The sequence below is a fragment of the Capricornis sumatraensis genome, chromosome 5 (genome assembly GCF_032405125.1).
Source record: "Capricornis sumatraensis isolate serow.1 chromosome 5, serow.2, whole genome shotgun sequence".
NCBI classification, from domain to species: Eukaryota; Metazoa; Chordata; class Mammalia; order Artiodactyla; family Bovidae; genus Capricornis; species Capricornis sumatraensis.
Genome location: NC_091073.1, coordinates 18,000,122 through 18,013,794, shown reverse-complemented (window position 1 = coordinate 18,013,794; position 13,673 = coordinate 18,000,122). Strand labels below are relative to the sequence as shown.

General features: G+C 41.7%; 1 protein-coding gene across 4 annotated transcripts in view; it reads right to left on the bottom strand.

Moving 5' to 3' along the window:
- Positions 1 to 13,673, bottom strand: part of DYNC1I1 (dynein cytoplasmic 1 intermediate chain 1) — a 322,279-nt gene that overhangs the window by 132,622 nt on the left and 175,984 nt on the right. For all 4 annotated transcript variants that reach the window (XM_068972507.1, XM_068972509.1, XM_068972508.1 and 1 more), the window contains 2 exons: positions 8,575 to 8,737; positions 6,275 to 6,374 (listed from right to left, as the gene is read on the bottom strand). In XM_068972507.1, coding sequence (XP_068828608.1) covers positions 6,275 to 6,374; positions 8,575 to 8,737 — 263 coding nt within the window. The remainder of the gene's footprint in view (positions 1 to 6,274; positions 6,375 to 8,574; positions 8,738 to 13,673) is intronic.

Here is a 13,673-nt window from a genome sequence, read left to right as displayed (position 1 = left end):
GGGCTGAATTATCTAATAATTAACCTAGGGGAATTTTACTCGGAAATTGCCCGATCTGCTCTCAAGCTGTTTGTTCTTATAAAAAAAATAAAACCTGACATTTACTAGCAAGGAAGGAACCAACATGCTTTAAGTGTCATTATGCATCCAACAAGGGGCTGGCTGACATGTTCACTCACTTGATTCTTGCAGTTGTCTAAAGTAAGCAACGGGTTTTCCCATTTCTACAGAGAAAGCACCCCAGGTAAGAAACTGGGTAAGGAATTTGTTCCAAGTTAAGTTGCTAATAAATGACAAAGTGAGATCCTGCTTGAAGCCTATTTGTTTCAAGACCACGTCTCTTACACCGTGGCATGCCTCAAGTGGCCCCCAAGCGTATGTAAGGCACTAAAGTATATTAGTCACTCAGTCATATCCAACTCTTTGCAACCTCGTGGACTGTAACCCACCAGGCTCCTCTGTCCATGGGACTCTCCAGGCAAGGATACTGGAGTGGGTTGCCATTTCCTCCTCCAGGGGATCTTCCCGATCCAGGGACTGAACCCGGGTCTCCTGCATTGCAGGCGGGTTCTTCCACCAGGGAAACCTATGTAAGGCACTCAGTTCAATAAGTAAAATGTGGGACAAGACAGAAAGCACACTGGTAGATTTCAGGGGGTGGGGCATGGAGAGGGGGAATAGGGACTTAGTGTTTAATGGAGACAGAATTTCAGTTTAGGAAGGTGAAAAATTCAGGAGGTGGATGATGGTGAGAGCTGTACAACAATGTGAATGTATTTAGCGCCACTGAACTGTAAGTTAAATATGGGTAAAATAGTATGTTTTATATTATGTGACTTTTACCACGATAAGAAAACATTAAACAAAACGCAGGACGAGAATATCAACAGTAACATGCTTTGCTTTATAGGCACTCACCATTTAGTAGGAGGAGGTGAGCCATGTGTATGGAAAACTGCAACACAAATAGAAAAGCAGGGCATGCTACGATGGAGATAGGAAAGACGTTCTATCAAAGCCCAGAGGATAAAAGAGCCACTTCAGTTGGAATGTGGTATGCCAGGGAGAGATATTGAAAAGGACTTCTGAGAAGAAATGAGATTGACTGGGCCCTGTCACAAAGGAAAGTGATTAGGAGAGCAGAGATAGAAGAGTATAGACAAGGGTACAAATACTGATGCCAGAGATTTCTCTTGGGTATCGGCCTGGTTCACAATAATTGTCCCAATCCTTGGAAACTACCTCAATACACAGATGTCAAACTCCCCAGGGATAATTCATTCATCCCAGCTTGGGCAATCATATTCTCTACCTTGGTCACTGTAAATTTTGAAATGAGACAGAGACTCCCTGGGGTGCAAATGAATCAAGTAATGACAGCATTCTATTGGTGAAGCCTCTCAAGCTGCCCAGATTTATACTCCTGAGTCCCAGTTCTTTGTCTTTTCCGTGGATTCCCTGAGTACTCTAGTGACTAGAATAAATTTCCCTCTTTGCTGAAGGTAGCCAGGGGTAAATTTTTCTGAACTAATGCAATAGAGAACACATTCAGAAAACAGTGAGGTTATAGCACCTGGCTGGGAGGCAAGCTAGGCGAAGAGATGAAAAAGATTAAAGGGCTGGAGATGCTTCAAGACATTCTCACAGAAGTCACTGAATACAGGCTAATGATTTTAGACTTTATGCTGGGAGTCATCCTCTGCAATTGCTAATATTTCTAATTAGACCACTACTTTCACTACTATGCCACCTTTATTGAGCACTTTTACTATACTAGACACTTTATTAAAGTCTAAGCTTTTAAAGTACATTAATTCATTTAATACTCACAATAAGCACGGGAGTGAGGTTTGATGACTATTTTGGGAATGAGAAAACTTAAGCCAAGAGAAGTCAGGTGACTTGCTCAAGGTGACACTGAGAGCAAACAGGTAATCCTTACAAATAGTAACCTGGAAAAAGTACTTAATGATTCAACAGTGTAGAGAACTGAGGCAGGAAGACCAGATAGGAAGCTATTTGCTGATACAAGCAAGAAGATGATGGCATGACATACAGTAGGGATCAATTCCACATGTAAGTAGATTTGAATTGGTGACAGTGGGGGTCTTTTTGCTACCATAAATTTGACTGGGTTTGGCAATTAAATGAGCTATCAAAGATTACTTGAAGAGGGGCGTGGTGAAGGGGAAGTGGGGGAGGAATAGACGGAAGTTGGTGCTAGCAGATGTGAGCTATTATGCATAAAATGGATACACAATGAAGTCCTACTGTATAGCACAGGGATCTGTGTTCAATATCCTGCGATAAACCACAACGAAAAATAACAGAAAAAAGAACACACACATATATGTATAACTTTGCTGTACATCGGAAAGTAACACAGCATTGCAAATCAACTACACTTCAATAAAAAAGATGACTTGTGTTTGTATCCTGAATGACTCCAAGGTGAGAGGATGCAAATCACACGTGAGAGGAATACACAGGGTGGGAGAAAGCTCATAAATCTGGTTCTGTATACAACTGCCAAATCTGTCATGTTGAATGCGGACAGTATTATTGACTCCCTCTGTTAAACAATATCTGATGAACAGCAAAGTTGACATAACTCCCCAAGTGCCCCAATGTCCTTCAGGAGATAATGACTGGGGGCTATTTTGCAGATATTGCCAAGGCAAAGTGTTCTTGTTTAGGAAGAAGACCAAGGAGACCTTTGATCCAGGAGCTCAGAGCGAAGCTATGAGGAATCTTATGGTTTCTTCCTCCCCCATTCTGTTGGCACTCATAAGTACACACGTCTCTACTGGGCTCGAAGACTATGCCTCTGTCCTTTTCCTCTTTCTGAACATCACGGGATTCCACATAGATTTACTCAGAAAGTCTCTTCATCCCATAAGTATGTAAACTTGGTCCTTTGAACTCCACTAAATTGTTAGGATGTAGGAACTAGGGGTTCTTCGGTGTTGTGTTCATCAAATTTCTTTATTATCCTTTTTTAAAATTTATTTTTAATTGGAGGATAATTGCTTTACAATGTCGTGTTGGTTTCTGCCGTACAAGAACATGAATCAGTCGTATGTATACATTTAGCCCTTCCTTCTAGAGCCTCCCTTCCAACCCCAACCCACCCCTTTATCCTCGCAGATCCTGGAGCTGAGCTCCCTGTCTTATACAGCAGCTTCCTGCTAGCTACCTATTGCATACATCGGCGTGTATATATGTCAATGCTACCCTGGAACTAAGGATTCTCATTCCTTTTTCTTATGCTTCATATAAAATACAGTCTTCAGAACTGCAAACCCCTTCCCCACACTGCAGATGACAGATTACACAAAAATGGGGGAAAACCGATATAGAGTCTCTATGGCAGAACTTCTGCCCTTTCCAGTTTCACTTTCAGCAACACGAACAATACACAAGATCCTGTGTGGAGATGCATCTCCCTGTGGGCAACAAGTAGATGTCCACCCCATGCCGAGGCCAGGTGGGGACCAGCCCTACCTGCGAGGGTCCCACCACCTCCTCCAGGAGCGTTATCAGCAGACCCAGGGACTCAGTAAAAGCTGCCCTAGAGCAATGTGTCAGATAAGGTTCCTGTGTAATCTCCAGACTGTGAACAAGTGAATGAGCCGCACTAAGTGTTTCCTCCACCTTGGATCTGATTTCTGCACACACAACCGAGCGTGCTTACAGACCACCCATGCGCCGGCTGGCAGGAAGTGGCTGGGTACACCCCTGCCTGCATCAGCCTCTGCACGACTGTGCCCCGCGTGCTCTCTTGTTCGGATGTAAGGGGAGATTCGAGAGGAGCAAACACTCGCCCACTTTGTGGCTGTTGACAGTCTGGTTGCGGGGGATTGCATTCCTCTTCAGTGTTCTGTTCCCCAGCACGATCACATGGGGCTCTTCACATCATCCGCCTCACTGCTCTGCCGGGAACACTCTCTTCCCCCCTCCCTTTCTCTAATCCTAGTCTTCTAAGACGCCCTGTCCAACAAGAGGCACAGACTCCGATCTCACTGAACCCTGAAAGCACCTGCTATCAGCCCTACGTCATTCAGCACTTAGAACCTCTTGTCTGACTTCTCAGCCCGCCAGGCTTATCTGTCCCTGGGAATCCTCAGGCAAGAATACTGGAGTGGGTTGCCGTGCCCTCCTCCAGGGAATCTTCCTGACCCAGGGATCAAATCTGCATCTCTTAAGTCTCCTGCATTGACAGGCGGGTTCTTTACCTCCAGCGCCACCCAAGAAGCTTGATGTTACGAGGGTGAAATAAAATAATGCCTTTGGAGTAGCTGGCACAGAGCCTAGCATATAAGAAGCACAAATTAAAAGCTAGCCATGGGGACTTTCCTGGTGATTCAGTGGCTGAGAATCTGCCTTCTGATACAGGGGATGTGGGTTCAATCCCTGGTTGGAACACTAAGATCCCTTGTGCCTGGGAGCAACTAAGCCCACGTGTTGTAACTCAAGACGCCTGTGTGCCTCAACTACTGAGCCTGCGCCCATGCTCTGCAACAAGAAGCCTGAGCATTGTAACTAGACAAGCCCGGGCACCCACCACAGTGAAGACCCAGTGAAGCCACAATGGGAAAAGAGAGAAAGAAGCTAGCCATGATTACTGTTCCCAATAAAAGCACAGATTAAAAGGAAGAAGATGTGCTGTGTATAAGTGCCCAGTATCCATCGTCCCTAGCTCCCTCATTGCTGTTATATCATTGTCATTACAGGAGGGAACACGGCATGACCACCCAGAGCACAGGCTCGTGAGTTAGATCACCGGAGTTCATATCCTGCCCTCGCCGCAGTTCAGCTGTGTGCCTCGATGTGCATTATGTAACTTCTCACTGCTGGGTAAGTGACACACTAAGTGAGTTGGCCATTCAGCAAACTGGCTTTTGGTAAATCTGCCTGCTTTCCCTAGGAACGTTACACTAGGGAGTTGAGTGCTTTCATTAGGAATGCCACACTAGGGAGTTTAGTTTGCCTTTTTTTTTTTTTTTTCTCTTACAGGCAACAGGGAGTTTTAATCCAGGGAGTAAAGTGATCAGATCCGTATTTTAGAAAGATTATTTGGCTAGATGTCTAGATAGAAAACGGTAGGTGGACAAGTTTGGGTGCAGAAGGACCATGAGAAGATGAGCAATACGACAGGTGTAAGATAAGGAATATAGGAGTAGAGAAATGGACAGCCCTCGTGACCGAGTAAGTCTGGGAGATAAAGGAGAGGAAGTTTTTAATGTTAGTGATGAAAGGTTTTTTTAGGCCTCTGAGTATGTTGTGATGGCTTTAACACAGAATTGTTGTTTTTGCTCAGTTGCTAAGTTATGTCTGATGCTTTGTGACCCCATGAACTTCAGCATGCCAGGCCTCCCTGTCCTACACTACCTCCTAAACTCATGTCCGTTGAGTCGGTGATGCCATCCAACCGTCTCATCCTCTGTCACCCCCTTCTCCTCCTGCCCTCAATCTTTCCCAGCACCAGGGTCTTTTCCAATGAGTCAGCTCTTTGCATCAGGTGGCCGAAGCATTAGAGCTTCAGCTTCAGCATCAATCCTTCCAGTAAATAGTCAGGGTTTAGAGTAGGCAAAAAAGGACTTTAGATGTGTGGAAATAATGAGTTAGTGATGAATCTGCCATTCTATGGGACACCTGAATGGATCTGTCTCTCTGGGGTGTAAAGTGGAATTCAGGAGGGATTTTGGGCGGGGATAGAAAAAGGCTGCCCATGTGATGGCTGAATCAACAGCAGGGGAAGAGATCCCTTCCCACAGACAGCGTGTCCAGAAGAGAGAATGAGAGCATGATCAGGAGGATCACAGGGGTAGAAGAAGAAAAAATAAGTCTTAGGGGAGTTCAAGAACTAGAAGAGAGTCGAGTTGTAGAAATCAGTGGAAGGAGAATATTTTTAGAGGTTTGAGAGAGTCCACAAAGCTGGGTGACAAAGAGAGGTCAGGGTAGATGAAGGCTTAAACATATCCACAGGATTTGACAAAACACTGGCGACCTTAGTGAGAATGGTTTCATGGAAAGAATGGCCTGGCTCCTGGGCTGGTACCTGGCATAGAGTAAGTACTCAATGGATATGAATAGCAGAGTGCAAATTTAAACTGAAACTTCAGCAAAATGAGAAAGAAAACCATAAGCATACAAGAAAACTGCGGGTCAGTGAACACATCCAAAGTAGCGAGGCAATTCTCTCTTATTTTTTGTAATACAAATGCCATGAGAACACAAGTCCAGTTTGTCCCGACCCAACAACAATTCTTACCTGGAGAGACCAGTCCATACAAGTGACGACTCGATGCTTGGACCAATGCTCATCGTAGAACTGACGACTGAAAGAAAGGTTGGCTCCAGCCTGGACGTCCCTAGGAGGGTTTAAAGATCAAAGACAAATAAGATGCCTCAAAATGGGATTCCATCTCTACTGCTCATATTGAAAGAACCAAATGGCAAGAGCATGGCACACAATACTCTGAAGCCAAAGCATCAATTTAGAGAGCAAACGCTGATCACAAATGACCACTAAAGGCGGTCTCCTTCATGCAAAGTTCTCTCTTACCTGGCCCAGATAAGGTTTCCACATGTTGTTCCAAGCCTGGTGTGAAATGTCAATTTTGTTTCAGGTTCCCATCCTGACCAGTTCTAAAGCATTCTCTTCCCCCTAAAACGTTCTGCCTTGGAGCAGAGTTTACAAGACATCTCCCAGCTTTCAAGAAAGCACAGCACACTGCGAGATTCTTTGATATCCGTGTCAACTTATTTGGCCTTAGACCAGAAGTGTACGCATGTTTCACTTTACCTATAATTTCTGGTTTACTGTAGCGGGCTGCCTCCTTGTGCAATAGCAAGTGAAAAGTTGCACCGCGAGACAGGCCTGCTGGGGGGTGGGCAGGGTGAGGGATTCCCCAAACATTGTAGATACTTAACATAGACCAAAACAGCATCCTGGTGGGAGAGGATTACATTCTGGCCAGTGTTGATTTTTTTTTTTGGCTGATATTCAACTAGCCACAGACCATCCTCTGAAGAACTCTGCAGTGATCATACATTTCCTCCACAAGACTGCGTGTTTAAGTTGGGTCATACTTAAGTTGGGTCTGCGTCAGCAGTTACTGGATCCACATAAAAAGCCATCTAGACTCCTCGGGCCTCAGTTCAGGAATTCCTCCCCACTCACCTTATTTTCTGTTCTTTCTTCTGTTCCATTGCCTTGCACCCTGTACCACTTGTCCGATTGGGTGACTTGATCTCTGGCTAGGTATTTGGGGTCCACAGAGCTAACTTATTATGACTTTTTCTCCCCTAGCTAACTCTGCCTCAGCTCCACCACTGCAAACTCAGACAAGTAAGGATAGTGTCAGTCACTCAGTCGTGTCTGACTCTCTGCAACCCCACTGCTGTGGCCCGCCAGGCTCCTCTGTCGACGGGATTCCCCAGGCAAGAATACTGGAGTAGGTTGCCGTTTCCTCCTCCAGGGGATCTTCCCGACCCAGGGATCAAACCCACGTCTTTTGCATCTCCTGCATCGGCAGGCGGGTTCTTCACCACTAGCGCCACCTGGGAAGCCCCAAGAGGTACATACACCCAAGATAATACTGTGCCAGGCACCCAGAGGGAAACAGGACTCAGAACATTAAGGGAGCCAGAGAGTAATGGCTTTTTAAAATGAAACAAATATACCATGTATATTCAAACCACTGTCTCTTTGATATAGTCTATCAATGCTATCAACAGTTACGAACATTTTCAGAACTCCCTTCTGAACCTGTTTACATGGCCTTGAGCATCTTCAGTGACGATAGGTCGGCCTTTGACAATGTATTTGAATTTTAGAAGTAGTAAATGTCAGGTCTGATGAAAACGACAGGTGATCTCATCTTTTCATATTGTTCCTGGCCAAGAGAAATTGGTGGCTAAGCATCAGTTCTGTCTCTTTACAAAGCTCATAAAGTGCCTCCTATTATCTACGTGAAGATGGTTGACAATACACTTGCTGAAGTCACAGGGCAAGTTGCTTGCGGCCATAGTTTTATAGACAGGTTTTTTTTTTAATCTGTAAATATATGCTTGCACATGTGTTTCCTAAAAGGCATATATACATAATCTTACGGTATCAAGAGAGGAAAAAGTTGCCAGTCTCTGTTTGTTGCCTTGCACATCAGTTAAGGTTCTCCTGGATCTCATGTTTATTTTCCTCAGCTTCCTGTTTGCTTAGACATCAAAACTAGACCTCCTGGATATAACGTAAATCTCCTCTCACTGCTTATAAGGATGTTTTCCCAGAGGACAATGTACATGACTCTACCAGTCTCTATCACCTGGACTGTCCCCCAGATATCAAGTTCAAAAGCATTTCACCGAAGCACATGATAATTACAGGGAAACTCTAAGCCAGAAATCATAACCAAAGCCCTTAGCCAGAGCTGTTCAGCAAGATCAGCTCTGGAATTTCAGTCTCTTCTGATTTGTCAGGCTTGCAACTTGCCTACTCAAAACATAAATGAGTTCAGAAGCAACAGATAACTTATCACAGTATTTTTTTTTAACTGCACACAAGAAACTAACCCGTCTTTTTCCTCCAATTCTCGACCACTGTAGTCAAAGAAGATATCGGAGTCTTCTGCCAGGGCTCTCTCAATTACCCGTATTGTCCGATCAAAAAAGATGAGGAACTCCTCTGAGTGAAGGATCTGCTGTTTTTCTTCCTCTGTCAGCTCCCTTGGGGGAGCTTTTTTATGTGAAAGAGATTGTTGAGCAAGAAAAAAAAACCAAAAAGGATAATTAAAACATTTCAAGAGGAGTCCAACTCTTGAAAGACATTGTTTATCAAAAGAGAAATAGGACACAGTAAAATAAGCCATTGTTAACATTAATTCTAAATTACTCTTAAATTCACACCAAAGGTTTTTTGCAGATGTCTTCATTGCCAGCTTTACAAAAAGATGTCATAAGAGTTGAACAAATATTACAAATGAAGATGATTGTGTGTTTTAATAATCAGTTCTGAATGTTACTTTCTTTTGAACTGAACTTGAAAAACAGCTCAAATAGTATATAGTAGAGAAATCTGTAAAACCATGTATATTAGGTTGTAAAGCTATGGTTAAGCTGCACTTACCAAATAATTAAGAACTATCTATAATACACTTCCCTGGTGGCTCAGAGGTTAAAGCGTCTGCCTGGAATGCTGGAGACCCAGGCTCGATCCCTGGGTCGGGAAGATCCCCTGGAGAGGGAAAATGGCAACCCACTCCAGTACTCTTGCCTGGAGAATCCCATGGAGGGAGGAGCCTGGTAGGCTACAGTCTATGGGGTCGCAAAGAGTCGGACACAACTGAGCAACTTCACTTTCATAATACGATTCAGATAGCACCTTGCCTCTTTCTACTGATAAATTCACTTTATTTTAGATAATTGCTTGATAAGGTTGATAGACTGTTATATAAATTCCCCTCAAAAACTAAAGCATGTCCTTGCCAACCCACCTTTGCCCAAGATATCTTCTGCTTTTAAACAAACACATGAAACAAATAAATGCTATAAGATACCTCACAATTGTTTTTAAGCCTTACTTTCCAGCATGATTAATCATATAAAACTTAATCTGAAGATACAAAATGAGGCCAAGAGAGACTAAATAACTAGCAATATGTCACAGTGTCTGAAAGTCGGCTCACCTCGGAGTCAGGATTAGGTTACAGAAACTGTTCCTTCAGTAGCAAAGTTTACATAAACCTATAAACGAAGCGTTAGGAACTCCTCCAGAATGAGAAATCCCTAAGGGCAGAAACTGTCAGCTGAACCACTGTGGCTCTTCAGGAACTCCATTTCAACTTCCGTGCAGAGAGACTTCAATAAGTGTTTGATTGATTATTCTTCTAGTAGGATCAGAAGCTCCTGAAATTTAAACTTCAGGAGGAGGGCAGTGCATTAAAGGTCCCTGGGTGGAATCACTCACCCACAGCCTTTCCCAAACACTTCCACAACCATCCCCATAACTAGGACCAATGTCCACCTGGCTACATGATCAGAGGAATCATTTAGGTGCAGTCACCTGCAGCATAAGGTTTTATGGAAGAGTTATTTGACTTGATTAATGGTATCTTGAAGCCACTGCCTTGAACAAGGACCTACTGTATAGCACAGGGCGCTATGCTCAATATTATGGAACAACCTAAATGGGCAAAAAAATCTGAACAAGAATAGATACATGTATATGTATAAAGGACTCACTTTGCTGTACACCTGAAAGTAATACAACACTGTTAATTTAGTACACTCCAACATAAGAAGTTATTCCCTGAAAAAAAATGGGGAGACCAATTGGGAATATATGGTAATAGTTCACAAAAGAAACAATGGGGGTTTAAACTTAACCAGTGCAAGTAAGGACTGAAAGAGAGCAGATTCTTGTACAGTTTATTAGAGCTGGTGACCCACTGGATAAGAGAAATAAAAGAAGGCACAGGGAAGTCTTTTTGCAGAGCCATGGAAGTAGGTCTCAAACCTGTAATGTTCAGAATGTCTCCCCCATTCTGGCCTGCCCTCCTCTGCCCCAAATCAAAATGAAAGAGGGTCTAGACAGACTCCCAAAGTCTGTATTTGAACAAGAACCTTGAATGATCATGACGTAGTTGGCTCACACCTTATAAAATGCTCTCCAGGTGATGTTATAACAAAAACATGATTCATCCCCTAAGCAGAAGGTAATCTCCAAATACAGTTCACCCCAGCGATTCTAAGAGGCAGAGGGATTTCTTTGTTGCTGAAATCTCCAGAGTCCCAAATACGCCTGTGTACACGGGGACTCTATAAGAACCTCCATCAACATCTGCTGAGAAACGCTACACAGACACTGGTTTGAGAAATAGGGAGGTAGGCTGTGTGTAAACCATAAATAACCAGAACTCTATAAAATTGACCTGCCATTTGCTAACTTGGATTCTTCAATCAATAAAAGCTCTCTAAGCAGCAGTGTTATCTATAAAATGAGGCAATGATACCCAAACTTCAAGTCTGCTTTAAGAGTTAAAAATAAATACACTAGCAAATAGTTGTATGCATTCGAAGCTGCTTCAGTCGTGTCCAACTCTTTGCGACCCTATGGACTGTAGCCCGCCAGGCTCTTCTGTTCAAGGGATTCTCCAGGCAAGAATACTGGAGTGGGTTGCCATGCCCTCCTCCAGGGGATCTTCCTGACCCAGGGATCGAACCTGCGTCTCCTGCATCTCCTGCACTGCCAGTGAATTCTTTACTGCTGAGCCACTGGGGAAGCTCAGCAAATAGTTGAGCATTCAATAATCAGTTGTTGTTGTTCAGTCGCTCAGTCATGTCCAACTCTTTGCAACGCCATGGACGCTAGCACACCAAGCCTCCCTGCCCCTCACTATCTCCCAGAGTCTGCCCAAGTTCATGTCCATTGAGTCAGTGATGCCATCCAACCATCTCATACTCTGCTGCCCTCTTCTCCTTTTGCCTTCAATCTCTGGTCATTACTGCTACATAAATAAGCATCACTAAACTAGAATACTACAAGGTCAAGAAGAATGTTTTATTTTAAAAAGCTTCATTTGACTTTAGTCACGGCTGATGAATGACTTGAAACACACTTGAAATTACTCAGAGAAATAGGAATTTTTTCCCTTTTATTCCTATTTTTATATTTTAAAAATATCTATTCTATTCTGCTTATCTTTTAGAGTTACTTTTATTCCACCTGTATCTTTCCTTACAGGTCCATTACTTTGAATAAAAAATAGTTCCTGTGTAATTTTCTGTAATTTTTTCCCCAGTAGTTTATTGTCATTTTGATCTCAGCTTTAAAGACATACAACTTCTTCTCTAAAAGAAACCTAAACGGCTGATCAAAGTGTATTTGCAGAAGCCAAGTTCAGGTAAGTGAAGCAGGAGCCTCTCCACATATTATGTTTGACAATACAATATTTGGGTTGAAACTAAATTGCTACAGAACCAAAACAAAGAACATATTTTATATTAAGCTTTGATGTCTAACAGAGATCAAATGGCATGATTTGTTAGCACAAAATAACAGATGAGTACTTTTTAAAAGTCATAAACAATATTCAACTTAGGAGTTAAATAGAGCCATAGTTATGTCTGATAAGACCCCAAACCTCTCATATTTAAGAATCTTTAAACTGATGTTTTATTACAATGTAATGAAAACAGAATGGACTATCCAGGAACCATAACCAATATCAGTATTCAGGAGATAAAACCTCTCCAGACACTGTATTTCACGAGAAGAAAATCAGTGTATTAATGGAGTCCACAAAATTTAAACTATAAGCATAAACAACTTGAACCATAACAGTCTGACTCTAGGATAGACCTCAAATTCTCCCTGAAGTTTCCGTTACTTCAGTTTTCCCCTATCCCTGGAACCTAAAGAATTGTTTTCAACATCTTCACTGCATGAAAAGATGGGAATTAATAACCACAGGCATGCCAGAGAAAAACAAGGACAACAGCAATGTTTGATTTTTTCTTACAAGTTAAGCAGAAAGTGCTATTATAGCAGGTTTTGTTGTTTGTTTTTGCAACATGGACTATTTCTGCCAAGAGCTGGCAATATTTTATGCATTTAGAGTGATCTTTCGTAAGAAATAAAGATTCTTCAGGAAAAGCAGAAGACGTGGTTATTACTTTCATATAATCCAAATAACAGGACCGATTTCAAACTTACCGAACTTTACCCGAACAGTTACATTCAGCTTGAATAAGAAGTATGAAAACAAAGCTCTAGAGTCATAAAATTCAAAGTTTAGAAAACTGCCCAATTTCTATGAATTCATAGCCTGAAAAATTAAACTTTAGTATGAATTTTTTTTAGGGTCTATTTTTTATTCTTTTTATTACTAAAATACTAATTTGTCTTGGTTTTGTATATGACAATACTTTTTTTATGTGTTTCTCATAGTGATCCTATCCTATTTGCTATGCTTTCTTGAGTTTTCTTATTGACCTGAATGTGCATTTTTTCAGTTTCTTTTTTATTTACTCTCTTTACTATACACTATATCTTTTGATGTCTAGAGTTCCTGGGTTTTTTGTTTCCTGTAAAAATGTAAAATCCATAGTGAAATCCACAATTTAAATCGAATATTATACAACCTCATTTTAGGTCAAAAGTAATTTTCAAAATCTCCATTTCAGAAATGCTTTTTTCAATGAGGTAGCTTTAAACTTCAATGTAGAAATTACATCTTTTAAATAGTTTTCAAAAATATATCTAAAAGGTTAAAAAATAAGTAAGTAAACCCACATAACTTAAATATTAAATCAGATTAAGTAGGCACAGTGGTTCTTGGAGAATTTTACAGTGAAATCAGTTCAAAAATAAGAGTAAGAAAAACCAAACTGAATAAAGAATGATGCCCTTCTCTGACGTTAATGTGAGGTTTATGAGTTAATGTGCAATTACAAGAGCTAAGTTTCTGATTCTGTTGTTTTAAATTTCTAAACATGAAAATACTAGGGCACTCACATACAGAAATTTCCTAAAATTTGATTAAAAGCTAAAAGGTACTTGCTGCTTTTCCCAACTCTTTTGTGAAAAAAAAAAAAAAAGTGGGAAGAGTAATAAATTGAACCTACATTTCTTTACTGTTTAATGCATTTTGATGTCACATGGGCAAAAATGT